We start from the raw sequence: 27,159 nt of genomic DNA, 5'->3' as shown, positions 1-27,159 counted from the left end.
CTTTCCAGGTCGGCCCCTGGGCTGGTGTTTCCAGGCCGGCTGGCATCGTCAGCTGGGCAGGCTCAGCTCTCTTCCCAGGGTCCACCGTGACACTGGCCAGGTGCACTGTGCGCTCTGCCCGGGGCCGGGCGAACCCCCCGGTCGGGGACACTCACGTTCCTCGGGGCAACGGGGCACAAGTCAGGGCTGATGGAGCCCTGCTGGCAGGGCTTCCGGGGGGTTCTCACAGCCCCACGGCCCTCCTCCCTCCTCTGCCATGTTCTGGGGGCGCGGGGGGGGGGCGCTGGCTGCCTGTTTGGATGGGAGGGGATGGCTCCTAGGAAGCGCCCTAGCTGGTGAACAGTGCCCTGGGTCTGGGGTTCATCGTGTCCGCCCGGCGCTCAAGTCTGTTAACTCTGAACTCCGACGCCCTGGCAGTGGGAGATGTTCACGACCTGAACTTCACGCTTGCGCCTGCACTCCTGCCGTGGGCCCTGCCACCCCGTGAGGCTCCTGCTTCTGGGTGACGCCTGGCAGGTGCTTTGGTGGGCAGCCGCTTTGCCGAGGGCTGGCTACAAAGACCTCCTCCCTGAAGTGCATATACCCCGTGCTGGGGGGCAGAGCGTTGCTCCAGGGGCTCTCAGCCTCTTCCCGGGGGGAGGGGCGGCCCTGCCCAGCCAAGACCCTGGAAAGCCGGCTCCCGTCCCATGCTCAGGGGCCCATGGGGCCCACGGGGCCTCACGGTAGTTTGCCTGCAGTTGGGTTTGGGGGTGAATCATGCTGCCTGGGGCGTCGAGGGAGCGTGGTGCAGACGCTCAGGGGAGAGACGCTGGGCGGATTGAGTGTGAGCAGCTCCCGCCGGGGGCCGGGCAGGGAGGACTGTGCTCCCAGGGAGGCACGTCCACTGGGGGAGGGAGAAGTTCCCCCCTCCTGGAGTCTCTTCCTCCTCCTCCTCCTCTTCCTCCTTCCTTAGATATTTATATGTTATTATTTTTTAAATGAAAAAGTAACCATTTCATTAAAGTCATTTTGGAAAATATAAGAAAATATACCGAAAATAAGAAGCACGCATAATCCCCAAACCCAAACTCGACCGGGTCTGAGGACAAAGCGTCAAGAATGGAAAGGAAGTGCCCCCCCCCCCCCCCGTGGCCGGTCTGGACACAGTGGGCATTGCCGCACTCGGCCAGGGGCCTCGTCCCCCTCACTGGGTCCTTCCCCGAAGGTCAAGGCCTCGGAGCGGGGCACAGTCGGAGCGGCCACTCACGTGGTCAGGGAGGCCCCGCCCTCACGACCCCTGTAAAAGCCTCATTCACTCCAAGTGTCTCCTCTGGTTGGACGTTGGGCCGGTTCCCAGTGTTCAGTCCTGTAAGCGGCTGTGCGTTGCTGAGACGTGCTATCTCGGGGTGCACCTGAGCTGTCTCCACCGCGGGGGCTAGGGCTTCGCCTCCTGAGTGCGCGTGGGTGGGGGCTGGGTGAGCAGCGGACCCCCGCGCCCCGCTGGGAGGGAGGTGCAGGGCTGCCCCTCCTGAGTGCGCGTGGGTGGGGGCTGGGTGAGCAGCAGACCCCCGCACCCCGCTGGGTGGGAGGTGCAGGGCTGCCCCTCCTGAGTGCGCGTGGGTGGGGGCTGGGTGAGCAGCAGACCCCCGCACCCCGCTGGGTGGGAGGTGCAGGGCTGCCCCTCCTGAGTGCGCGTGGGTGGGGACTGGGTGAGCAGCAGACCCCCGCGCCCTGCCCCGCTGGGTGGGAGGTGCAGGGCTGCCCCTCCTGAGTGTGCTTGGGTGGGGGCTGGGTGAGCAGCAGACCCCCGCACCCCGCTGGGTGGGAGGTGCAGGGCTGCCCCTCCGGAGTGCGCGTGGGTGGGGGCTGGGTGAGCAGCAGACCCCCGCACCCCGCTGGGTGGGAGGTGCAGGGCTGCCCCTCCTGAGTGCGCGTGGGTGGGGGCTGGGTGAGCAGCAGACCCCCGCACCCCGCTGGGTGGGAGGTGCAGGGCTGCCCCTCCGGAGTGCGCGTGGGTGGGGGCTGGGTGAGCAGCAGACCCCCGCACCCCGCTGGGTGGGAGGTGCAGGGCTGCCCCTCCTGAGTGCGCGTGGGTGGGGGCTGGGTGAGCAGCAGACCCCCGCACCCCGCTGGGTGGGAGGTGCAGGGCTGCCCCTCCTGAGTGCGCGTGGGTGGGGGCTGGGTGAGCAGCAGACCCCCGCACCCCGCTGGGTGGGAGGTGCAGGGCTGCCCCTCCTGAGTGCGCGTGGGTGGGGGCTGGGTGAGCAGCAGACCCCCGCACCCCGCTGGGTGGGAGGTGCAGGGCTGCCCCTCCTGAGTGCGCGTGGGTGGGGACTGGGTGAGCAGCAGACCCCCGCGCCCTGCCCCGCTGGGTGGGAGGTGCAGGGCTGCCCCTCCTGAGTGCGCGTGGGTGGGGGCTGGGTGAGCAGCAGACCCTGCACCCCGCTGGGTGGGAGGTGCAGGGCTGCCCCTCCGGAGTGCGCGTGGGTGGGGGCTGGGTGAGCAGCAGACCCCGCGCCCCGCTGGGTGGGAGGTGCAGGGCTGCCCCTCCTGAGTGTGCTTGGGTGGGGGCTGGGTGAGCAGCAGACCCCGCGCCCCGCTGGGTGGGAGGTGCAGGGCTGCCCCTCCTGAGTGTGCTTGGGTGGGGGCTGGGTGAGCAGCAGACCCCCGCACCCCGCTGGGTGGGAGGTGCAGGGCTGCCCCTCCTGAGTGCGCGTGGGTGGGGGCTGGGTGAGCAGCAGACCCCCGCACCCCGCTGGGTGGGAGGTGCAGGGCTGCCCCTCCTGAGTGCGCGTGGGTGGGGGCTGGGTGAGCAGCAGACCCCCGCACCCCGCTGGGTGGGAGGTGCAGGGCTGCCCCTCCTGAGTGCGCGTGGGTGGGGGCTGGGTGAGCAGCAGACCCCCGCACCCCGCTGGGTGGGAGGTGCAGGGCTGCCCCTCCTGAGTGCGCGTGGGTGGGGACTGGGTGAGCAGCAGACCCCCGCGCCCTGCCCCGCTGGGTGGGAGGTGCAGGGCTGCCCCTCCCGAGTGTGCTTGGGTGGGGGCTGGGTGAGCAGCAGACCCTGCACCCCGCTGGGTGGGAGGTGCAGGGCTGCCCCTCCGGAGTGCGCGTGGGTGGGGGCTGGGTGAGCAGCAGACCCCGCGCCCCGCTGGGTGGGAGGTGCAGGGCTGCCCCTCCTGAGTGTGCTTGGGTGGGGGCTGGGTGAGCAGCAGACCCCGCGCCCCGCTGGGTGGGAGGTGCAGGGCTGCCCCTCCTGAGTGTGCTTGGGTGGGGGCTGGGTGAGCAGCAGACCCCGCGCCCCGCTGGGTGGGAGGTGCAGGGCTGCCCCTCCTGAGTGTGCTTGGGTGGGGGCTGGGTGAGCAGCAGACCCCGCGCCCCGCTGGGAGGGAGGTGCAGGGCTGCGCCTCCTGAGTGCGCGTGGGTGGGGGCTGGGCGAGCAGCAGACCCCCGCGCCCCGCTGGGAGGGAGGTGCAGGGCTGCCCCTCCTGAGTGCGCGTGGGTGGGGGCTGGGCGAGCAGCAGACCCCCGCGCCCCGCTGGGAGGGAGGTGCAGGGCTGCCCCTCCTGAGTGTGCGTGGGTGGGGGCTGGGTGAGCAGCAGACCCCGCGCCCCGCTGGGAGGGAGGTGCAGGGCTGCCCAGCGAAGGCTCTCTGACCTCCGGGGCGTGGCGCCTGCGGGATGTAGGGTTGGGAGAGAGAGGTTTTGTCACGGAGCTGGCCCGGGGTCATGAAGACGCCGTCTGGGAGAAAGCTGTTGGACCTGCCACGCTCTCTCCTCAGAACGCCTCTGCCAGGCGGGTCAGAGGTAGGACTTCTCTAAGCAAAACCACGGCCCGACTGGAGAGAGCACAGGAGGCTGGGTTTTTATCATCTGGGGACGGGGTGGCCATTCTCAGGACAGCATGAACCCCAAAAGTTGGAACAGAAAAAAATTTGACTCCATAAAAAGTCTTCTGTCTGGCCAAAATAAAACCAAGGAAGAACCAATACCATAGAGAAGAATGTGGAAATACAGTGACCCTCGGCCCTGGCCGGTTTGTCTCAGTGGTAGAGCGTCGGCCTGGTGTGTGGATGTCCTGGGTTCAGTTCCCGGTCAGGACACACAGGAGAAGTGACCATCTGCTTCTCCACCCCTCCTCCTCCCCCATCTCTCTCTCTCTTTCTCTTCTCCTGCAGCCATGGCTCCATTGGTTCAAGCGCATTGGCCCAGGCGCTGAGGATGGATCCATGGAGCCCCTCTCTGCCTCAGGTGCTAAAAATCACTCAGTTGCAGGCATGGCCCCAGATGGGCAGAGCATTGGCCCCAGATGGGGCACGTGCAGGAGTCTGTCTCTCTATCTCCCCTCCTCTCACTTGGAAAAGAAGAAAAAAAAACAGTGACCCCTGAACAACATGGACTTGAAGTGTGTTTCCCCCCCCCCCAGTAAATACTGTAAATGTATCTTCTCTAACAGCTTAAAAAAAATTTTCCCCCCATTGATTTGAGAGCAAGAGAGAAGCATCAGTTCGTTGTTTCACTGAGCCGTTCCATTTAGCTGTGCACTCACTGACTGCTTCTCCTACGAGCCCTGACTGGGACGGCACCCGTGTGACCTTGGTGTGGCACCCGTGTAACCTTGGTGTGCCAAGACGATGCTCTACCCATTGAGCCGCCTGTCCAGGGTCTCACTGATGATTTATCCAGCTTGCTTCGTTGGAAGAGCAGAGTGTATAACACACGTAACCCCCCAAAAGACGTGTCCGTCGGCCACTGGTGCCGCTGGCGAGGCTTCTGGTCAGCCGCCGGCTGTGGGTTATGTTGTTACGGGCAGTCGGAAATTGCGGGGATCTTCAGCTCTGTGTGGGGTCGGTGCCCCCTCACCTCTGTCCATCACAGAAAAGGGACAGATTTGCTGTCATATCTGAAGAACTCCCACAATTCCGAAAGAAAAGGCCAGGACCCGAAGCAGACCCACACAGACACAGAATAAAAAATGGACAGAAGATGACCACTTCCTAGAGGAGAAAACACGGACAGCTTCTGCGGGAAGATGCACACCGTACCCACAGGAAGGGGAAGCAGGTGGAACCCGGGCAGACGGCCCGTCGCCAGGCCAGCCGGATGCCGCCAGCAGGTGCCCTGGGCGTGGTGAAGGGGGCGCTTCCCTGGCGTGCCCTCTCGGAGCGGCATTCGCAGTATCTGCCGGGGGGGTCGCGGCGCACGAGCCCTCTGACCCGGCCTCTCCGCGGTGTGGGACGTCCCCTGTGGGCACAGGCGCAGTGTGTGGGCAGACACCGGTGGACAGGACAGTCATGGGCACTGTCTGGAGGAGCAGAGGGTTTAAACCGCCAGGTGCCACCCCGAGATCCAGCCAGACAAGCAAGGTGCAGCCCAGGGTGGAGGACGACGCGGCCTTCGGGGGAATGGGGTTCGCGTACTTTTCGCTGAAACGGGACAGTCTCCAAGATGGGTTAAGTGAAGGAAAGCCAGGTGAAGAACGTCCCTCAGAGCGTGAACTTATCGCTACTTAAAGCAAAGGGGTGTAAAGCTAGGCTTGTGCGTACATCGATGACAAGGAGGGACCCGCGGTGTCCCCTGGAGCGGGCCACCAGGTGCCTGGGCGCGGGTGGCTTGTTTCGAGCACCAGGTTTGGGCAGGTGTGCGGGCAGGTGTGTAGGTAACAGAGAGGCTGCCTGCTCTGGGCACCATGTGCTTTTTGGCTTTAATCGAGTTCATGGTCCAAAAGAAAAAAAAGAAGAAAAAAAGCCAGCGTAGGAGGCCTGGGGATTGGCCGCTCTTGGCTCACACAGAGATCCTTGGAAAACAGTAACGGGCGCTTGTAGATTTCAGAACTGAAATTGTCCTCGACAACACCCCCTCCCCACTCGTTTCACAGGTGGGGGAACTGAGGCAGGCGCCTCACCCCGAGTCAGGGGCAGGTTGGCGGCAGAGCTGTGTAGAGGCCGTCTGCTTCCGTCCTCTGAAGGAGGTGCTGGTGGTGAGCTCATTTTCAACGAGGCACGTGAAGCAGCTGGCCAGAACCAGTGGCGGAGTGCAGGGGTCTCCTATTCAGCCTCTCTGTGCTTTCCCCGGGGGGCAGGGAGACGTTTGCAGCCGGAGCCCCCAGGGGGTCCGTGGCAAGGGAGGAGAGGGCTGTGGACACGACACGTTGGACTGGGGAGGATTCTGTGTGGTGACACCAGGGCTCAGCGCATGGGGACTGGTGAGGGTGTGGCCCTGGGAGCACCGCCCTGGCTCGGTGGCCCCTGTGTCCTCTCCAAGGCAGGGCGTGGCGTTCCCGAGGCCGTCCACGTCATCCTCGGTGCTGGCTCCGGCCAGGCGGGCCGCACCTCAGTGTTCAGCAGTAGACCACCAGCTGTCCCTCAGCTTGTCCCCTCCCACAGTTCCAAGTCACAGGAACCCTCCAGTCTCTCCTTCACCGGCCGATTCTCTGCTCAGAGGCGCCCCACCTCCTGCAGAGCCAGCCCGACACGAGGCTTCGAGGGTCATTTCTCCTGGAGGGCCTCAGGTGTAGACAGTCAGGGGAGGGGCTTTGTGGGGTTAAGGGAGAGAGGAGATCCTTCTGACCTGGAGTAGAGGCTGCAGTCCCGCTTGTTCCCTGGGGCCTCCACGTCTTGTTTCCATGAGGTCCCTGATGGAACGTGAACTCCCCCCACCCCCCCAGCTTAGGCCACTGCTGTTCCGGTCTGTGCCGGTCTGTGCCGGGGGGCGCGGAGCGGTGAGGGTGCAGCAGAAGGGCTGAGATCCGTTTCCTGGCTCGCTCACCTGATAGTGTTATGGGTTAATCATGGCACCAGTTACTGGAAACTAAAGGATGGCTGGGCCCCCTGCTCTAGGGTCCGACGTCCTGGTGTGATCGGTCTGTTTGCTTGAACCGTGTGAAGCTGCCAGTGTGTGGGTCAGAATGGTCAAACAGCCATGTCACATGGTTCAATCTAATTCTGAGGATGGGGCCCAAGGATGTCTTTCCCAGAGCTAGCGTTGTCTGAGTTGAGTGCTACAACGTGGGTAGAAACTCACCTGGAATAGTGTTCGGGGGACAGGAGGGTCCAAGTACCGGGAACTAACTGAGTGTGCCTTGATGCTGAGTGATCTTGGTCTGTGATGTGGGGGTTAGCGTCACTCGAGGGTGAGAAGGATGACAGGAGAAGGGGACTGGCAACAGGCGAGGCCTTGGGTGCCTTTACTTTGGTTTAAATGGGCAAACGTGTATTGCTGTCTTTATCCATCTGCTTATCCATCTGCACATCAACCCACCCAGTGCACCCACCCACCTACCTGCCCATACATGCATCCATCATCCATTATCCATCCATCATTGACCCATCTATCCATCATCAACCTATCCATCCATCATCCATCCATCCATCCATCCATCCATCCATCTACCTACCCATTCATCCATCATCCATCCATCATTGACCCATCCAACCATCCATCCATCCATCCTTTACCTACCCATCCATCCATCCATCATCCATCCATCCATCATCCATCCATCCATCCATCCATTCATCATCTACCTACCCATTCATCCATCATCCATCCATCATCGACCCATCCAACCATCCATCTATCCATCATTTACCTACCCATCCATCCATCCATCATCCATCCATCCATCCATCCATCATCTACCTACCCATTCATCCATCATCCATCCATCATCGACCCATCCAACCATCCATCCATCCATCATTTACCTACCCATCCATCCATCCATCCATCCATCATCCATCCATCCATCCATCATTTACCTACCCATCCATCCATCCATCCATCATCCATCCATCCATCCATCCATCATCCATCCATCCATCCATCCATCATCCATCCATCCATCATTTACCTACCCATCCAACCATCCATCCATCCATCATTTACCTACCCATCCATCATCCATCCATCCATCCTTTACCTACCCATCCATCCATCCATCATCCATCCATCTATCCATTCATCATCCATCCATCATCCATCCATCCATCTATCCATCCATCATCCATCCATCCATCATCCATCCATCCATCCATTCATCATCTACCTACCCATTCATCCATCATCCATCCATCATCGACCCATCCAACCATCCATCTATCCATCATTTACCTACCCATCCACCCATCCATCATCCATCCATCCATCTATCATCCATCCATCCATCCATCCATCCATCATCCATCCATCATCCATCCTCCCGTCCATCCTCCCGTCCATCAATCCATCATCCATCATCCATCCACCCACCCATTGATCCAGACCATAAATCCACCCGCCACCAATCCATTCACTGTCGTCCCAGTCCTGGGCTGCCCCTGTACCACACCACTTTCCATGTCTGCCTCGGGGTGGTGTATGTCCATACTCCACTCTCTACATGAGAGAGCTCCTTGAGGGTGAGGGATGGCCGACTCGCTTCAGGCTCGGTGGTGCTTACCACAGGACCGGGCACACCTAGGTCCTCTCGCTGTGTCTGTGACTTAAGCTGAGGCAGGGTAAATCAGCAATGGCAGACCTTGCAGTCAGGACAGCAGGGAGGTGCTGACTGCTCTGTAGAGGTTGATGGGGGAGGGAGAGAGACCATGGCTCTGGGCCAGCTGGGGACATGGGAGGGAAAGCCAGGCCGGGGTGGGGGAGGGGAGAGACCAGGCAAGCATCCCAGTTGGCAGTAGAATGTAAGACATACTCGTCCTGGGGACTGGGAGGTGGGGAGTCCACATGATAGAGTCAGAGATTTTACTAATTTTCCAAATACCTTTGTCAATTTTTCTTGACTACAAAAGTAAAGCCTACCCCATTATCGCAAATTTGAGAAAAATAAAATGCCTTTTCTTTGCTCTTGCGGTCCGCTCGGGCGGCCACAACAAAACCCTCGACCGGACGGCTGAGAAATGCCGGCGTTGACTGCGCACTGTTCTGAAGGCTGGAAGTCCGAGACCAGGGGCCGCGGGCTGGGGCGGGTGCTGACCTCTTCCTGGACTGCAGCCGGGGCCCCACTGAGGCGAGGGGGGAGCGCCCCGGGGGTCAGGGTTTCACCCTGTGAACTTTGGGGGGACACAGCCCACAGCCCTGGCCTCACCGTCCCCCTTCCACGCCGAGCTCCCGGGCATGAAATGAGGCGGGACACCAGCGTCGTATCCGCCTTAGTCACAGCCCCTTCCTGTGCCGTTCCGACCTTCGTGAATGCCCTGGCGCTGACGAACATCCCATTGTCCCTGTGCCGGGCTTCACTCATCTGCTCCTCTGGGCTGGCCCGGGGTGCCCGGGGTGCCCGGCCGCTCGCTGTTACGGGGAACGCTTGGACCAGCATCTTCCCGGCCAGCCCTTTCTGCCCTCTGATGGCTTCCTGAGGGCGGGTTCTGCACACTACCGCGTCAGAGCCCTTTGACTGCGGGTCACGTTCTGGCCGACGGTTACCACCTGTGCCCTGTTATCCTCAGGTACTGAACCCGGGGGACCCTGTGTGATAGAACGGGGCCAGGCACCCTCTGTAAGCCAGTGACTTCCCCTCTCTGCTCCAGCTGGGGGCCAGCTGGGAGCTGTCATTTAATGCTTGGGACCAGGCTTGGCCAGGGCCGGGCTGGGGGCTCCTCCCAGGTGGTCCCTTGGGCCTTCAGGGTCACCCTGGTTTCTTTACCTGGAGAATGGAGCAATCGTTCCGCCCACGGGGTTCTCAGAAATTAGATCATTAACAACGACGATAACGCAGGCATTCAGAGCTTTGGGGTCAGAGTTACAGAGAACAAAAGGGAATCTTCTAGAATCTTCTAGACAATCTGTAGAGGCTAATTGTCTCCCTGCCCGTCCCTCCCCCTCTCTTTGGCCATCTGTGTGTTTGCTGTGTCCCTGCTCAGGCGGGTTGAGTGGACAGGGATGTCAGGGTCCTGCTGACTGTGGAGTCTTCTCCCCACCAAGGCGGTCACGTCAGTGAGTGTGCTTGGGGCCTCCACCCGGGAGAGAGGGGGTGGGGTTCGTGTCTGGGGTGCTACAGAGACAGCAGGGGGGAGAGAGCTTCCCCGGGCTGGGGTGGGTCCGCTTCCACTCGGGGGCGGCCGCCTGCCCAGCAAGTCGGGGGCAGCAGAACAGATTCTTGCCCTTGAATTTTGCGGTAGTGACCTGGGCTCCGTGGAGCCCAGAGGGGGGGGCCGGCGGAGGGTCCTGAGCCCGGAGGAGGGTCCTGAGCCCGGAGGGGGGGGGCGGCGGAGGGTCCTGAGCCCGGAGGGGGGGGGGGGCCGGCGGAGGGTCCTGAGCCCGGAGGGGGGGGGGGCCGGCGGAGGGTCCTGAGCCCGGAGGGGGGGGGGGCCGGCGGAGGGTCCTGAGCCCGGAGGGGGGGGGGCCGGCGGAGGGTCCTGAGCCCGGAGGGGGGGGGGCCGGCGGAGGGTCCTGAGCCCGGAGGGGGGGGGGGCCGGCGGAGGATTCTGAGCTTGTGACTGGGACACCTGGGGACCCTGTCGCCCTCCCACCCTGGAGGATGCCTTTAAACTGAACTTGGTCAGCCTGTGGAGTGTGGGGTCCAGGGAGTTCGGCCAGACGGGTGGTGCGGTGTGGACTGAGGCGTGAGGCCGTTTGAGCTGGTGCTGGGTTCTGCCGCCGTGGGAGCCGGTGCTGGGTTGTGATGCCGTGGGAGCCGGTGCTGGGTTCTGCCGCCGTGGGAGCCGGTGCTGGGTTCTGCCGCCGTGGGAGCCGGTGCTGGGTTGTGATGCCGTGGGAGCCGGTGCTGGGTTCTGCCGCCGTGGGAGCCGGTGCTGGGTTGTGATGCCGTGGGAGCCGGTGCTGGGTTCTGCCGCCGTGGGAGCCGGTGCTGGGTTCTGCCGCCGTGGGAGCCGGTGCTGGGTTGTGATGCCGTGGGAGCCGGTGCTGGGTTCTGCCGCCGTGGGAGCCGGTGCTGGGTTGTGATGCCGTGGGAGCCGGTGCTGGGTTGTGATGCCGTGGGAGCCGGTGCTGGGTTCTGCCTGCCGCCGTGGGAGCCGGTGCTGGGTTCTGCCTGCCGCTGTGGGAGCCAGTGCTGGGTTCTGCCGCCAGTTTGTGGCAGCTCCTTGCGGGAGAGGGGGGTTATGGTGCCATCGCTCATTTTGTGTCCACGTAGCTGGATTGGAGTCACGGTGCAGCGTGTTTGAACACTTGGGTAGCGGGAGCTGCCTCCCAACAGGCAAAGTGATACCGCCTGTTCCTCCAAAGGTCGGGTGACCCGTGCTGTGTTCTGTTACTTTTCTCACATCACGGAGTAAATTATGAGCCTCCTCCGTAGACTGAACTAGGAAAGCTTGGGGGGGGGATCACCCCACGGCCTGGGGCTTTCCACGCAGTGCCGTTTCGGGCTGTAGGTGGAGCCCGTGCGTGTGGCTGGCATCGTAAGGACGGAGTGGACAGACTTTAATTGGCAACAAGAAGTATTCCTGGTCACTCTCCTCCGTCCTGCTATTTGCTTTGTGCTGTTTCGTAGGTCTCACTCCTCTCTCTGGGAAGCCGGTGTCCTTTTGTCCCTAAAAGCCGCCTTTGCTAACGAGAATTTCCAGGCAACGGCCAGCCGATGCCAGCACTGGCAGGACACGTGGGCCTTTGGTCCACATTTCAGTCCGACAAGGGCAAGAGTGAACTGGCCGCGGGCCTGGCGGCAGAGGGCCCCTGCGAGGACCCCTGAGGACCCGTGGCGTGGCGTGGCGTGGGCCCACTTCGAATGTCAGACTCTGGGGAAGGTGTATGTTCCCGCGAGGTGCCGTGGGGTGTTGTTTCCTGAAGGCCCGTTCAGAATCGCCCCCTTTCGAGACAAAGACCGAGATCTGGGACTCTCTTGAAGCGTCACGTGCGCATGTTAGAGGACAGTCTCTTAAGTACGTCACGCTCCCTCCTGCTGGACCTGACTCGGCATTTATGATCCCATCCATTCGTTATAAAAGCAAAACACGCCCGTCCTAGAAATACAGAAAGCTATAAAAAAGTGTAAAGAAGAAAAATAGAAATGAGTTGCGAATCCTTTTCTGGTTTGAACCAGGCTGCTGAGGATGCATTTCTAAGACATCTTTTCCCCACCTGCCCAGCGAGTTGGTCCTGGTGGTTGTCTGGGGTTGGGGTGGGTTTCTCTTCACCTGGGCCCCTCCAAGGGGCTGCTTGGGCTTCCTCACAGCATGGCGTCGGGCTCCAAGGGGCACAGGAAGTAGAGAGCCCGCTGGGTCTCTTAAAGCCTAGATCCGTAAGCTAGCACCCGCCCCCTCCCATCATGTCCTGTTGGTCACGCTGGCCCAGAGCCCACCCCGATCACCGGGAGGGGACCGTAGACCAGGGGTCCCCAAACTTTTTACACAGGGGGCCAGATCACTGTCCTTCAGACTGTTGGAGGGCCGGACTATAAAAAAAAAACTATGAACAAATCCCTATGCTTGCCTGACCTGTGGTGGCGCAGTGGATAAAGCGTCGACCTGGAAATGAAACAAATCCCTATGCACACTGCACATATCTTATTTTAAAGTAAAAAAACAAAACGGGAACAAATACAATATTTAAAATAAAGAACAAGTAAATTTAAATCAACAAACTGACCAGTATTTCAATGGGAACTATGGGCCTGCTTTTGGCTAATGAGATGGTCAATGTGCTCCTTTCATTGACCACCAATGAAAGAGGTGCCCCTTCCAGAAGTGCAGCGGGGGCCGGATAAATGGCCTCAGGGGGCCACATGTGGCCCGCGGGCCATAGTTTGGGGACTCCTGCCGTAGATAGCACCTCTGGGCAGGCGGTTGGTTAAAGAATTTTGTGGTCATTTAAAAATGACCACCGCCACACCTAAGGATTTGTTTTGGTATTTTGATCGGTTAATAACACCGGGCAAGTTTTCCGTGGACTCATCCGTAGAACGTTTTCTGGAAGCGGGGGTACACAGCGGAATGAGTGGACCTGCCCTTTGCCACCGGCTCCTGGCCGGGGCCCCTTCCCTGTCTGGCTGGTGTCGTCCTGGGTGTTGTGTGCACGCTTCCGCTGGGGTGGTCTCGGGCTGCACAGACATTGTTGATGTATTTTAGCATAAAGGGATGTTTGCTTCTGTGACCTGTTTCACGTGAGGGTGTGTCGTGGCTGTCCTTCCAGGCCAGGCCGTCCGGGTCACCCGACCTGTCCAGTCTCTGCAGGGTAACCAGCTCCCACCCAACGGGCACTGGCCTCCTGTCGAGGTCTCTGCCCTGGACGTTCCTCAGGGCTCAGGCTCGAAGTGGGGGACTCAGGTCTGTGTGTGTGCACGTCCTAACGGGGTGCCACAAAACGGCCGGCCCCGAAGGCCCCCTCTCCCTGCAGCTCAGCCGGTGTCCACAGACAGAGGGCACATCGCCATCCTCTGTCCCCTGCTGGGTGCCGGTCAGTGGCTGGTTGGCCGGTTGGTTCCCTCGACTGACCGCTGTTCTGAGCGGACGTCTGTCCAGGACTCGGCCCCTTCTCCCCAGGACCCCCTCCTGCTTTCCGGGGTGGGCGGGGCCTGGCGTGGGCCTGCTGTGTTGGGTGCTGGGGGGCCCTGCGTATGGTGGGGGCTCTCGTTGCCCTCGAGCTTTGTGAAGTCAGGTCCTTCAGGCCAGCCACATTGACTGACTTGTCATCGTCGCCCTTGAGGACGGGAACAAACTGGAGAAGCCAAAGCTTCATGTGCCCCTAATTCCATCCACCGCCCGCAGCTTCCCGGGAGAGGCCGGGCATGACATGAGACACCCCCCACCCCTCCCGCCGCCTGCTTAGTGGCGGGGAAAGTGAGGCCCAGTGGGTTTGGGGTATCCTAGCTCCATCGAGCATGTCCGTCCAGTTAGTTCTGAGGCCTGAAGACCCCACCAGCAGAGGCAGGAAGCCGTGCCCCCTCTGGGGTGATTGGCTGGGGTGCTGCAGCCAGGCTTCACCCGGACCCTGGAAGGATGAGGCGGTGGGGGGGGGGGGGTGAGTCCAGAGACGGAGTGGACCCTGCAGTTGGAGTGCAGGGGGCCTCAGTGGAGCACTGCTGAGCGAGGGAAGCCCCCGCAGCTGCTCAGGCCAGACGGACGGACAGGTGCTGCTTGTCCGCTTCAGGAAGCCACTGGAGTCTGATCTGAAGCTGGGCCGTTCTGGAATCGTCCGGCACCTCCGTCCCTCCTCAGCTCAGTGCCCGGGGCACTCCCTGGGTGCACAGGGCCCTCTGCCAGGGTGGCCCCAGCTGGCCTGCTGGCAGCCAGCCCACCCTCGGGGCCTCCAGGAAGCAGGTGGAGCCGCACGGAGCCCGCCCTGCACAGGCCAACCCCCGCGCGGCGGAATCTGGCACCTGGTTCCGCGCCCTCCCCTTTCCTCCAGAACAAGGAGATACATTTCCCCGGAGGAAGCTGAGATCAGTCACCCGGTGCCCTATCACGCTTGCGGGCTGTGCTCCTGGACCGGTGCCCGCTGGCAGCACCGGTGGGTCCCCAGCCCGCCCGCCCGCCTGCCCGCCTGCCCGCCCTCTGCCCGTGCCGTCTCAGTGCCTGCAGGATTGGTGTCCGCGGCCACGCTCTGCTGTCTTCGTAGCCCTTTGAGGAATGACGGGGAGAGGGACACGCAGTTATTTGTTTCCATAAAGACAGACGGACGGCACCCATGACCAACAGTGGGCACAGCGGGCAGCTGGGCATCCCCCTGGCTTCTCTGTGCTGCTTGGAAGTTCCCTCTGGTCCTCCGGTGGGACGTTTCCTCCCGGTTCTCGGCATGGAGTCCTGGTCGGGTCCATGTGGACGGCAGGAGCCAGGCCTTTCTGTGTGTCTGGGCTCCCCCCAACCAGGACTTCCCTGGGCAGCCCCCCGGGTGGGTGGGTCACCTGAGCCGGGGTCCTTCCTGCCTGGCCCCAGACTCCTGGCACCCGTCTTCCTCTGCACTCCCTCTGCCGGCCCTTCCTGGGGTCCCCTCCATGTCCCTGTCCCTGTGAGCTGTGTGGGCAGCACGGCATACTTTCTTTTTTTACATTTTATTTATTCATTTGAGAGAGAGAGAGAGAGAGAGAGAGAGAAGGGGGAGGAGCAGGAAGCACCAACTCCCATGTGTGCCTTGACCAGGCCAGCCCAGGTTTTGAACCGGCGACCTCAGTGTTCCAGGTCGACGCTTTATCCACTGCGCCTCCACAGGTGAGGCCAGGATGACTTACTTTCAAGTAATAGTGTGTGCGTGTGTGTGCGTGTGTGTGCGCGTGTGTGTGTGCATGTGTGTGTGTGCATGTGTGTGTGCATGTGTGTGGAGGGTTCTTCTCTCACCTGGAGGGGTCCCCAGGCTGGACTGCAGGTGTCGGAGCCTTGCACGGGCACCCAGCCAGCATCTGGCCAGGGCGTGGTGGTGATAGGGAGGTGGCAGGTGTCACCTGATTGAGAGGTGGAAGGTCACAGCCTGGGGGGGGGCAATTCCAGACTGGTCCGGCCTGTGCAGGTGGGATGGGGATCATTACCTCCCGCTGTGGTCCCTCCTTAGTAGCACATGTTCCCAAGGAGGGTGGTGTCCCCCACCCCCCCACATCAGCTGGAATCTCACCGTAAAGTCTCCCACCGGTGACACCATCTGCCAAAGCTTCTCGGAGCTCTTGACTTTGTGGCTAGGAAAGAAGGAGAGCCTTTGGGCTGGACAAGGACGAGGACAAGGACAAGGGTGAGGATGCGGACAAGGAGTGAGATGGTCAAGGACACTTTCCGAGTCTCAGAGCTGGGGGCTGGGACAGGGCCCACAGGCATGTTTGCCCCTCCCCCGCTGGCGGTGGTGGGGGCGGGGTGGGCAGCACGTCCCCTCGCCCGCCCCTGTCTTCCTGACCCATCCTGCACGGCCTCCCCCCCGAGGACGTGGAGCACCGAGAGTGTCTAACCGCCGAGGGCACGTGGCAGGTCTCCCTGGGCAGCCCCCCTAGAGGCACTGAGCCAGGGGGCAGTTCACGATTGCCGTGGAGTAAGACAGGCATTCCACAGGACCTCACTCCTGGGTCCAAAAGGGTTAGTGAGGCGTCCAGGCCAGGGAATGGGTCCGGTGAATGGTTGGTAGCAGAATCTTTGAGAAATTAGTTTATCATTGGAATCTTCAAGATAATGGGACTCCTTCCTTCGTTCACTCACCCATTCATCCATTGCTATCAGTCACCCATCTATCCATCCAGTCATCTATTCAACCATCAATCTATCTATCTATCTATCTATCTATCTATCCATCCATCCATCCATCCACCCACCATACACCTACCTACCATCTATCCATCCACCACCCATCCATCCATCCATCCATCCATCCATCCCCCACCCATCCATCCATCTATCCATCCATCCACCCACCGTACACCTCCCTACCATCCATCCATCCATCCATCCATTCATCCATCTGTACATCTATCCATCTATCCATCCACCACACATCCATCCATCCATACACCATCCATCCATCTATATGTCCATATGTTTATCCATTTATCCATCTATCCATCCACCACCCATCCACCCACCTACCCATCATCCATCCATCCATCCATCCATCCATCTATCCAGTCATCTATTCACCTATCCACCATCCATCCATCCATCCATTCATCAAGTTATTCTTCATCCATCCTTTTTGTCATCCTTCTATCAATTGTCCTTTCTTTCATCTGTGCATCTATCCATTCATCCATTTATCTGTCCACCATCCCCCCACTGTCCGTCCTTCCTTTCGCCTCAGCTGCCCTGCGCCCTGTGGTGTTCGGGGGCACAGTGGGTGCCCAGGGCCTCAGCCGCCTGTCCTGGAGCTCACTGCGCCCTCTTGCAGCCTCAGTGTGCCATCGCCGGGAGACCCCTTGGGCCAGGGGCATCAGCTGTACCAGCCCCGGGCAGCCGTCTGCTCTCTGGCTGTGCCCGCCTCCCTCCACCCCTCCCTCCTCTGCTGTGCCCCGGGCCCCTGTGCTGTGCACTCCGCGTCCTCAGGGGGTGCTGTGCTCGTGGACTCCGGACCACTGGCTTTGGTGAGGAGATGGCGTGAGTGGGGCCCCCTGGGAAGAACTGGAGGGGGTGCCAAGGGACAGGGGAGGGGACTTGATGTCGAGCTGAGGACTTGGCACTTCTGGGAGGACGGACGCCATGGCAGCGTGTTGGGGGATGGTCTCAGGTGGTGGGGGGCTCTGTTTCCCCAGTGTGGTGGGGAGCCCGGCGATGGGCCCCAGGTTCCACGCTCGGGGGGCTCTGCTCTCACCCCTGTGACAGCCACGGGGTGGCCGTGAGTCAGTGGAGGAGGCAGGACTTCCACCATGGCTCCGGGGTGGCCACCGCGGGCCCCGCAGTGCCGGGCCTCAGCCCGGTTCTCGCTGACCCGTCACTTGCTCCCGTGGCTGTGGGTTCACGGTAGACGTCCAGCTGGACCTCCACAGGGCTTGTTTGTTTCGGAACCTGCTGGGTGGACCTCCCGAGGGGGCCAGGTGGAGGCCGGTGTGGGGTGGGGGCTCAGCACCTCCGTCCTGTAAGAGCTGTGGCTCTTTCTGCTTCCGGGAGCTGTGAGATGGGAGCTCACGAGGACTCAGGGAGAGCAGGCGTGCGCCCACAGGCGTGAGACGACCGCGGTGGGTGTCTGCCGGGTGCCCGCCCGTGGTCCACGGGCCCAGGAAAGCAGTTGGATGCTCTGGGGGTTCCAGGGATCCCGTCCTCGTGCTGAGTGGAAGGAAGTCGGGACTGAGTGGATCAGGAGCTGAGGGCGGCTCAGTTCCGGCCTGAGAGGCACCGGCTGGCTGTGTGAGGGTCACTCCCTTCCCTGCACACCCCCCTTTCAGCGGGTAAAGGCGGCTGGCCTCGATGTTATTTACGAGCCTCTAGATCTAGGGTTAGACGGTGCTGAGAATTCTGAATATGGAAACCCTGGTGGTTATTTAAAGGGCTCTTCAAGTTTCTCTTGAAGATGATGATGTTGACTTTGGAATGTGCGGAAAGCTCCCCTCTGCTCTCCGCCCCCTCCCGGTGGCCCGTGCTGTCCGTCTGTGCCCCCACGTTGCTCTGCAGCCCACAGACGCTCGGTGGGATCGGGCCCTGGGCTCGGGTCTGGAGGGCTTGGTGCCGTAAATGTCGGGGCCGCGATCTGTGCAGGACGGGCCCTGGGCCCCAGGGCGGGGAGGCCTGGCGATCCCCAACGTGGCCACCGAGTCCCTGCGGGAGGTGCCAGCGTCGCTCCCGCCGCCTGCCTCCCCTGACGCAGAAGCGCTGCCTGGAACCCAGGTCTCCAGGAGCCTTTGAGTGTCACAGAGGTCACGGCTTTGCCACATGAAGGCAGGTGTGTCTGTGGACAGCAGGTGTGTCTGGACAGCAGGTGTGTCTGTGGACAGCAGGTGTGTCTGTGGACAGCAGGTGTGTCTGGACAGCAGGTGTGTCTGTGGACAGCAGGTGTGTCTGGACAGCAGGTGTGTCTGGACAGCAGGTGTGTCTGTGGACAGCAGGTGTGTCTGGACAGCAGGTGTGTCTGGACAGCAGGTGTGTCTGTGGACAGCAGGTGTGTCTGGACAGCAGGTGTGTCTGTGGACAGCAGGTGTGTCTGGACAGCAGGTGTGTCTGTGGACAGCAGGTGTGTCTGGACAGCAGGTGTGTCTGTGGACAGCAGGTGTGTCTGTGGACAGCAGCCGTGCAGGTGAGCACGGGGCAGAGACAGATCCCGCACCGTTCCCCCGTGACCCAGTCACCGGGGCGGGGGCGGGGGAGACGGTAGAAACTGCCTTCTGAAGAGGTAAAGGTGATGTTACGATCTCGCCCCACCCCTCCCAGTGCCGGGGACTGGGGCAAGCCTGCTGTCTGGACAGGACCCTGGGGCCCTGGCCACCTGGCAGGGAGACACAACAGCTCAGTGGGAGCCCCCTTGATTACAGAGCTTCAGGGGGCACTGCTTTGACTTAGGGACTAGGGGGACTGAGGGGGAGGTGACCTGCTGCGGGGACTTTGGTCAGTCGTGGGTGGGATCCAGAAGAATTTTATGGGTCCCGAGGCCCAGAGGGCAGGTTCTGGGAAACCATAACCCCCTGACCCGGACCTCAGGGTGCGGGGAACAAGTCACCCAACACGCCACCTGGCCCGCCAGGACAGGTGGCCTGGACGTCAAAGGCGTCCTTACCAACAGCAGGTGTTTAAGAATAAGCGGTTTGTCTGGAGGAGAGCAGAGGAAAGGAGTGGAATTCAGGGCAGAGACCCCATGCGGGCCCTGGCACGCCCTCGGGCAGGACTGTGACCGCCTTGGGGCCTCTGACCAGTTCCTCCGGGGCTGATGGAGTGGCCGTGTCTCCTCTGCTCTCAGCGCCCTAGTGAGGGGGGCTCTTAGTTACAAGTCGAAGCACCACTCATATCGCCGCCCCCCACCCCTGCCTGTCATGTGTGAGAACTGTGGGTTCACTCACTCAGTCATTCAACAAACGTGGCCCAGAGCACTGCTGGGCATGGAGCTCCGCCCACATGGAAGGCTCCGCCCCTGCCCAGCTGCTGCTTGGTGTCCCTTCAATATCAGCTCTGGGATGGGACCTCCCGGTGTGTATGTGTGTGGGGGGGATAATTAAACTCTGGAAGGGCAGTCTGATGGGTCCTCGGGCTGAGTTGTTTTGTTCTAAGGCCCCCCCTCCTGGCCCCTGACGCCAGGCTCCAGGGCTGGAGGACACCTGGGGACACAGGGCACTGATGTCAGCACTTGTTGGGGGGGTCACCCAACAAGTGTTGACTGGGCCCTGGCCTGGCTGGCAGGATACGGGTAGCGTTGGTCAGAAGGCTGACTGATGGGGCCGCCCAGGTTTCTTCCTGCCGCCCTCTGGGTGGTGTAGCTCGAGGTGGTGGCCCCAGGCCCTCGCCTGTTCCCCTCCTTGGTCCCCTCCTGCATGCGGGCTGTCCGCTGTGGCTTTGCTGATCAGCGGAGGAGCATTCTGCCCCGGGGGTGGGGGTTCCACTCGCAAAGGCAGGCGGTGTGAGCTCGAGATGGTCCTTGGCCGGCCGCAGCCATGCTGCCTTGCTCTGGGCACTGTCCAGACGCCAGCTGACCCCCAGGGCCCAACTCTCACTCCTGCTGGCAGCAGCTGCCCCCTTCCATCTGCTGCCTCGGGTGCCCGTGCCCGAGCCAGCGTCCAGTCGCAAGCCACGTCCCCAGGATGGGAGCACACGTCTCCGCCCCACCCTGTCATGGGCTGGCTGGCTGGCTGCGGAGGCCCGTTCTCGGCAGGGCTGTGTGCCACGTCCCCGGGGCTCGCCCACCGGTTTAGTCTCGGTCCTGCCCCTCTGTAAACACACCCTGGGTCACCTCGGCACGCTGGTGGTCATGCTGCGTGCGGCGGTCCCGCTGGGCAGCTGTGCCAGCGTCCTGTGTCCTGCAGCTGTGAGGTGAGGGGGCGGCAGGCCCTGGGGTGACACGGAGCCCCGAGACCCTGTTCTTCCGGTCTTGGCTCTGAATAGGCACAGGGCGGCCGGTGCTCAGAGGGGATTGTGGAAACGGCGGTCGGTGAGGCGCGGAGGCCCTTGTGTGGTCGGTGATTGGCCCGTTCGTCTGTCCGTCCATCCATCCATCCGTCCCACCCTCCCCTGTGTCTGAGCTCCTCCTGTGTGTCCTGCTGTCACCCTGCTTTCCGGGGCCTTCGCGCTGCCTTTTCAGCGCGTGCCACCCAGATCTCAACGACATGTGTCCAGATCTGTTCTCCCGTTCTCCCGTCTGCCTTCACGCTGAACCCCGGCCCCGCAGGGCGGCCCGGGCATTACGGCAGGGTCCAGCTCGCCTAGCTCGGGCAGCGGGCACCGGGACAGGAACAAGGGGCCTTCCTCTGGGCATGTTTCGGAAGACGTGGCCTCCTCGAAGCTGCACGCCGGCCCCTGACACTGGGGGCCGGGAGGAGAGCTCTGTCATTCGGAGCCCTTGCTGGCTGCCCCCCCCCCCCAGGGTGGCTCCCTGTCCCAGGCAGGCTCAGCGCGCGAAGGTTTGGGCAGAGACAGAGTGCGGGAACCAGGCCCTTCCACAGTGCCGGGGAGAGCCGGGGAGAGCCAGGGAGGTGGGGACACAGGGCACCCGCCAGTGAGACTTCAAGAGGTCTCTGCTGTGGATTCCTCCGGGACCCCGTGGCGCTGGTCCCAGCCCTGGCACACGGCCCAGAGCCTGGAGCACAGAGGCTGCCGCCTCCCTCTCATGTACCAGCTCCCTGGGACTCTGCCCCATGCAGCCTCGTTTGCCCCTGAACCCTGACGGCAAAGGGGTTTGGGACCCGTTGTTTCAGCTCCCGGGAGCCGCAGAGCAGGACAACGTGGGGTCAGCCTGGAAGGGGGGCGCGGCTGGGGCCCGAGTGAGCCGAGGTGAGCCCCTGGCTACTGCGGGGACCCGTTCCCCCTACGTGGTGACCCCGCTCCCTGCAGGGCTCCGTGGCACCGCCAGGCTCCGCTGCACAGCACCCTGGGTGCGCTCCTGAATCTCAGACAGAGAGCGGCCCCGGCCCGGTGTGGGGGCCGCGTGGTCAGTTCCCTCTCTGTCTGACTGAGCCCCCGGGACGCCCCAAGGCTGGCCTCGAGGGAGGCGACGGATGTCCTTGCTCAGCCACCGAGGAGGAGGAGAGAGCGCGGAGAAGCCGCTGTTGGCTAGCTCTGGGGCGCCGTGAGCTGTGTTGGGGTTCCGTGTGTAGCTCTGCTCGCTGACCTCAGACAGGACGTGACCCCTAAATCTCCGCGGGTGGTGATGCCAGGCTCACATCCCGTGCACCTGCTCCAAAGCCGGTGGTGGTTCCCAGCGGGGTGCTCGCCCTGATGGAGGAGCGGAGCCTCCCGGTATCGGAAGAGACAGTCCCCGAAGGGGAGGGCTCTGTGTCCCAGGCAGGATGGCCCACAGAAGGCCTGCACTGCCAGCTCCCTCCTGGGCGCCTGCTGTGCCTTTTATACAACATGAAAAAGACTCTTTTAGCTCTGGCCCAGGGAAGCCCTGGCTGGCAGGAGGGGTGGCATCGGGCCTGGAAAGGTCTGGTGGCCTTTTCAACTTGTTGCAACAAGTGGCCTATAAACAGGTCCCGGAAGTCCCTGGGAAACAGCTTTCCCGCCAGCAATCGAGAAAACAGGCCCACAGGCCGGCGTCTGGGAAGAGCATCACGGGCTGGGATCTCTGATGCCTCCCCTGGCCACCGCCGCGCTTGGAACTGAATCTGAGAGATGAGCTGGAGCTCGGCACGGTGTCACGGCGGCAGGTGAGCCAGCGCCTGGCACGGCCATCTCTTCCCACGGGCGAGGCCAAGCCTGGGGCCGTGCCGGGCACCTGCGCCTGGCTCTGCTTCCGAGGTCAAGTGGACAGGCCTCTGGCCAGGGCCGTGCGGGGCCGGGGGAGGGGTTATCCGTGCCGCGCCCTTTGGAGGAGCCACTGAGGTTGCCGCCTGGGAATATCCACGGGGCCGCAGAGACAGTGACCCCCTGGAGGAGTGGAGGCCAGCCTGGACCGGGTGCGCAGGGCGGGGGGCCCATGCTGCACCCCCCCGTCCTACCCTACAGCTTCCTTACGAGGTGGGAAATCCCTGCCTTCTGAGGACGGTGATGGGGCTGCAGCAAAGCCACAGGGGAGCAGTGCCAGCCCTGGGGTAGGGGCGCGGGGCTCTGGGACCCTGGTACGTGGAGCGTGCGGGGCACTGGGATGGGGCCGCGCTGTATGACGGAGAGGTGCAGCTTCCCTTCCCGCCTGCCAGTCTCTGTGGATGCTGTGTGTCCCCTCACTCAGAGCTTGTCATGGTTGGGGGGGGTACAGGGTGCACCTGCCCCGCCCTCGGCACCGTGCACAGTGCCAGGCTCGGCCACCTGGGCCCCCACCCCTGCGATGGCCGTGCCCAGCTCCGGGGGCAGTGGCTGGGTGCAGGGTTCCTCAGAAGCCGGTGAAGGGGAGACCGACATTGGGGGTCCTTTCTCCCTTCCAAATCCTCTACCCTTGTTTAGAAAGTGGGACTTTCCCCCGAGTGGGTCCGAAGCCTGTACTAACCTCCTGAGGAGGAAGGTCAGTGGTCAGTGGAATAGAGGAGAAGGATCAGCGGTCCCGGGGGCAAGCTTTGCACGGGCAGTATGGGCTGACCTTTTCGCAACAGGTGTTGGCATCCAATGTGAATTGGTGTAACCATAAGGACAATTTGTTGGCCTAGGTAGATCCTGCCTGCATCAGGTACCGCTTGATCCAGGAGCCTGAGCAATGTGGCGAGTCTGTCTCTCTGCATTCTCAGACAGGTGCTCCCCGCAGCCCTGAGAGGTGGCCGCCTGCAGCTCCAGGTTCATGGTCCCGGAGTAAGTGGGCAGCAGAGCTCGGAGAGTTCCTCTTTCCCAAAGGAAAGTGTTCTAGGCTTGGCCCAGTCACGTGCCCACCCTGAGCCAACCCCCTGGGACGGAGGGGCGTGGCCAGCCCCACCCACGCTCACATGAATGCTGGCGGCTGGGTCCCCTCACATGAATGCTGGCGGCTGGGTCCCCCAAGCCCCCAGGGTGTCTCCCAGCTCTGCCCGCGAGCCCTGTCACTTTGATTCCAAGCGTGAGTTTGCTCTCTCTGCCGGGTCTCCGAGGGGGCCCCTGGGTTGCCGTGACATGAGCTGAACTTCCCACGTGTAAACAGCTTTAGTTAGGGGTGGCGGTGGGGGGGGGGCACAGAGGCCATCTTTTCCGTGGGGGGGGCACAGAGGCCGTCTTTTCCGTGGGAGCGGTGGGGCGGGGGGGGGGGGACAGCTGAGCTCTGCGGTCGAGGCGTGGCTTCCGTGGGACTCCAGGGGCCCCTGACCTTCTCCGAGGAGCCCTGGGTGAGGGGCAGGAGCTTCCCGAAAGGCGCGCAGGGACCCCTCCTCCCTCGCCCTTGGTCCCGTGCTCTCGTGCAGGTAGACGTAGGTCTCCTGGGGGAGGGGCTGGGACACTGCTGCCTGCTGTGGTGGGAACATGATGCTTCGATCGGCTCTGCAGTCCCCAGAGGCAGAAGCACTTGGAAGCGGCTGGACCCCGATTTCGGGAGCTGTCAATCACTCCCGGGTCCCGAGCCGGCCCTCTGCCTGGCCGCCCCCCTCGGCAGCCGAGTCGCACCCGCCTTCCAGCTTTGGCGTGGGGTGGATGGCTCCGAGGCTCTGAGAGGAGGTGTCTGGAAGCCGGGGTGGCGTGGACCTGGGGGGCAGAGGAGAGGGGCGCAGTGTCAGCTCTGAACTGGGACAGCGTCGCCATCGGGCAGAGCACACGAGGGTCAGCTCCTGGTGTGCGGACCAGGAGTGGGAACCCGGGCTGCCCAGGGGGTGTGCGTGTTTCTCCAGCCCCCCCACCCCCACCCAGCTCCTGAGCCATCTCTGAGCCGTTCCCGCCCCCTACCCCGTCCCCTCCGGCCCCCAGGGGCTCCTGCACCAGCCGTTCCCGCCCCCCACCCCGCCCCCTCCGGCCCCCAGGGGCTCCTGCACCAGCCGTTCCCGCCCCCCACCCCGCCCCCTCCGGCCCCCAGGGGCTCCTGCACCAGCCATGGCTGACCCCTCGCCTCCTTTGGTCGTTTCAGCTCATCCAGCAGACCTCCTGAGGGTTCTGGACTTCCACAACCTGCCCGACGGAATCACCAAGACCCCCGGGTTCTGCACGACGCGGCGCTCTTCCAAGGGCCCGGACGTCGCTTACAGGGTCACCAAGGATGCCCAGCTCAGCGCGCCCACCAAGCAGCTGTACCCTGGTAAGGGACGTGCCCTGTGTGTGCCTCGGGGGGAGGTGGTGGCGGTGGATACGTCTCCCCCATCCCGCCCCTGGCCGGGAGCTGCGCCCGCAGCCTGCGCGCGGCGAGAACACGCTTGCCTTTCCAGGAAGCCCCTGTGACAAGCCCGGTTTGACCCCGTTTTAGGGAAAGCCCAGCCCCCGCAGCCGGCAGCCGGCAGCTGGCACCGTGCACCACCCGAGGCGGGCGTGCGGAGCCTCGCTGCCTTCACTGTCCCTGCCACGTCTCCAAGCAGGGGCATCTCCAGCGGCAGACAGGCTGGCCGGACCCCAGATGCACAGAGGGGCTGGATGGTCCCTGGGGCACGAGGTGGAGGGGAATGTCGGGGTCACCGGAGAGAAAGTGCTTCCAGACAGGAGCTTAATTAATTGGGGGCGATGACATTAAGGGACACATGAATCACGCACGTCACGACTCCCAGCAGGAGAAGGGCGGGCTTTTAATGAGAATCGATTGCCCAGCGGCAGAGCCCTGCTTTGAATGATCGGGTTGTCCCTGTTCACCAGGCCGTGGTGCAGTGTGTGGCACCCCACTCCTCCCCGCCACCCCGGAGTCAGTTACGTGCTCTGGGCCTCTCTGGACGAGGTCCGACAGGCCAGTGACAAAGAGCCTCTCCCTTCGTGGTACATGAGCTCGTCTTTCTGGTTCAGCTCAGAAGGGGACCCGGCAGGGGACCTCGGGCAGGGAAGGGGACCCGGCAGGGGACCTCGGGCAGGTCAACCCCCACCGGAGGGAGGGGATGCTTTGTGATGGTTAGAAGACTGTGCACCATCGTCTTGGTGACTTGAATGCCACCCGGACATCAAACCCAGAATCTTGACAAGTCATTGGGTCTTCCTGTTTGTCCCACGTCCCCACTGGGTCCCTGAAGGGACGCGCCCTCATTCAGGGGCTGCATTTTCGCCCCCGCTGACCCTCGCTCCCGGACCTCTGTGGGTTACTTACCCCAGCTGTTTTCTCCGCCTTCGTCAACTCCGTGAGGCTGGGTCAGCCTTTTTTAAGGTCATCCTTTTGGGTTGATGAGGTCACTCAGAGACCCCGGGTCCCCTGCAAGATCCTTTAAGGCAGGGGTCCCCAAACTTTTTACACAGGGGGCCAGTTCACTGTCCCTCAGACCGTTGGAGGGCCAGACTATAAGAAAAAACTATGAACAAATCCTATGCACACTGCACATATCTTATTTTAAAGTAAAAAAACAAAACGGGAACAAATACAATATTTAAAATAAAGAACAAGTAAATTTAAATCAACAAACTGACCAATATTTCAATAGGAATTACGGGCCTGCTTTTGGCTAATGAGATGGTCAATGTACTCCTCTCACTGACCACCAATGAAAGAGGTGCCCCTTCTGGGAGTGCGGCGGGGGCCGGATAAATGGCCTCAGGGGGCCGCATGTGGCCCGCGGGCCGTAGTTTGGGGACCCCTGCTTTAAGGAGCCCACCGTCGGACGTCCGAGTCACCCTGGGTCCAGCTGTCCAGCCTTGAGACGGTCTGACTCAGCATTGCAGACAGAGGTCACTGTCGCGGCAGCCCCCCCCCCCCCCCCCGGTCCACTTCCCACCAAGAACTGGGGTGGGGGGTGTGGTTCCTTTCTCATCACGCCTAGAGAAGTACTTCTTATCCTTCTGGGGCAAACACGCCTCTTAGAGTCATCCTCTGAAAGCTCCCGTGCCTTTCCGGCCAGAATCACATCTTCCTGCTCCAGGTCCCCAGTTTAGAATTCCCACCCTGGGGGGCCGGGGGGGCCGACTGCCAGGACCGTCTGGAGCAAAGGCCCCTGCACCACGCCAGCCCCGTGTTGTCACAGGACAAGGCCGTGCGTGGACAGAAGGCCTCTTCTCTCGGAGCTAGCCTGTGGTCACTTTGCTGACAATGCTTTTTAGACCAGGGGTAGTCAACCTTTTTATACCTACCGCCCACTTTTGTATCTCTGTTAGTAGTAAAATTTTCTAACCGCCCACCGGTTCCACAGTCACAGTGATTTATAAAGTAGGGAAGGCACTTTACTTTATAAAATTTATAAAGCAGTTACAGCAAGTTAAAGCATATAACAATAATTACTTACCAAGTACTTTATGTCGGATTTTTGCTAAGTTTGGCAGAATAAATCTTTATAAAACAACTTACTATAGTTAAATATATCTTTTCATTTATACTTTGGTTGCTTCGCTACTGCCCACCATGAAAGCTGGAATGCCCACTAGTGGGCGGTAGGGACCAGGTTGACCACCACTAGGGGGCGGTAGGGACCAGGTTGACCACCACTAGGGGGCGGTAGGGACCAGGTTGACCACCACGGCTTCATCCACATCCCTGTCACACCCCGTTCCAGGCCACGGGCACAGCAAACCCACTGGAGTTAGTGTCCTTGTAGCTGCCTCCCGGGGGCATTGTATTATGGCAAAGGGTCCCCCCGGAATCTCAGAATACAGGCTGGTTATTGGGGGTCAGGTAGGAATCCTTAAAGAGGGAGAAGACACGTTTTAAAGCCTGTTTTTTTCCCTAAGCACTCAAATTAGGAACGTGATTAGACTCC

The 27,159-nt window shown here is 61.9% G+C and overlaps 1 protein-coding gene across 3 annotated transcripts in view; it reads left to right on the top strand.

The window, feature by feature from the left end:
* Window positions 1-27,159, top strand: part of COL5A1 (collagen type V alpha 1 chain) — a 161,559-nt gene that overhangs the window by 13,999 nt on the left and 120,401 nt on the right. For all 3 annotated transcript variants that reach the window (XM_066255728.1, XM_066255727.1, XM_066255726.1), the window contains exon 2: window positions 24,414-24,581. In XM_066255728.1, coding sequence (XP_066111825.1) covers window positions 24,414-24,581 — 168 coding nt within the window. The remainder of the gene's footprint in view (window positions 1-24,413; window positions 24,582-27,159) is intronic.

The sequence above is a fragment of the Saccopteryx bilineata genome, chromosome 2 (genome assembly GCF_036850765.1).
Source record: "Saccopteryx bilineata isolate mSacBil1 chromosome 2, mSacBil1_pri_phased_curated, whole genome shotgun sequence".
Lineage (NCBI taxonomy): Eukaryota > Metazoa > Chordata > Mammalia > Chiroptera > Emballonuridae > Saccopteryx > Saccopteryx bilineata.
Note: the sequence above shows the minus strand (reverse complement) of the source record. Positions and strands in the feature narration are given on the sequence as shown.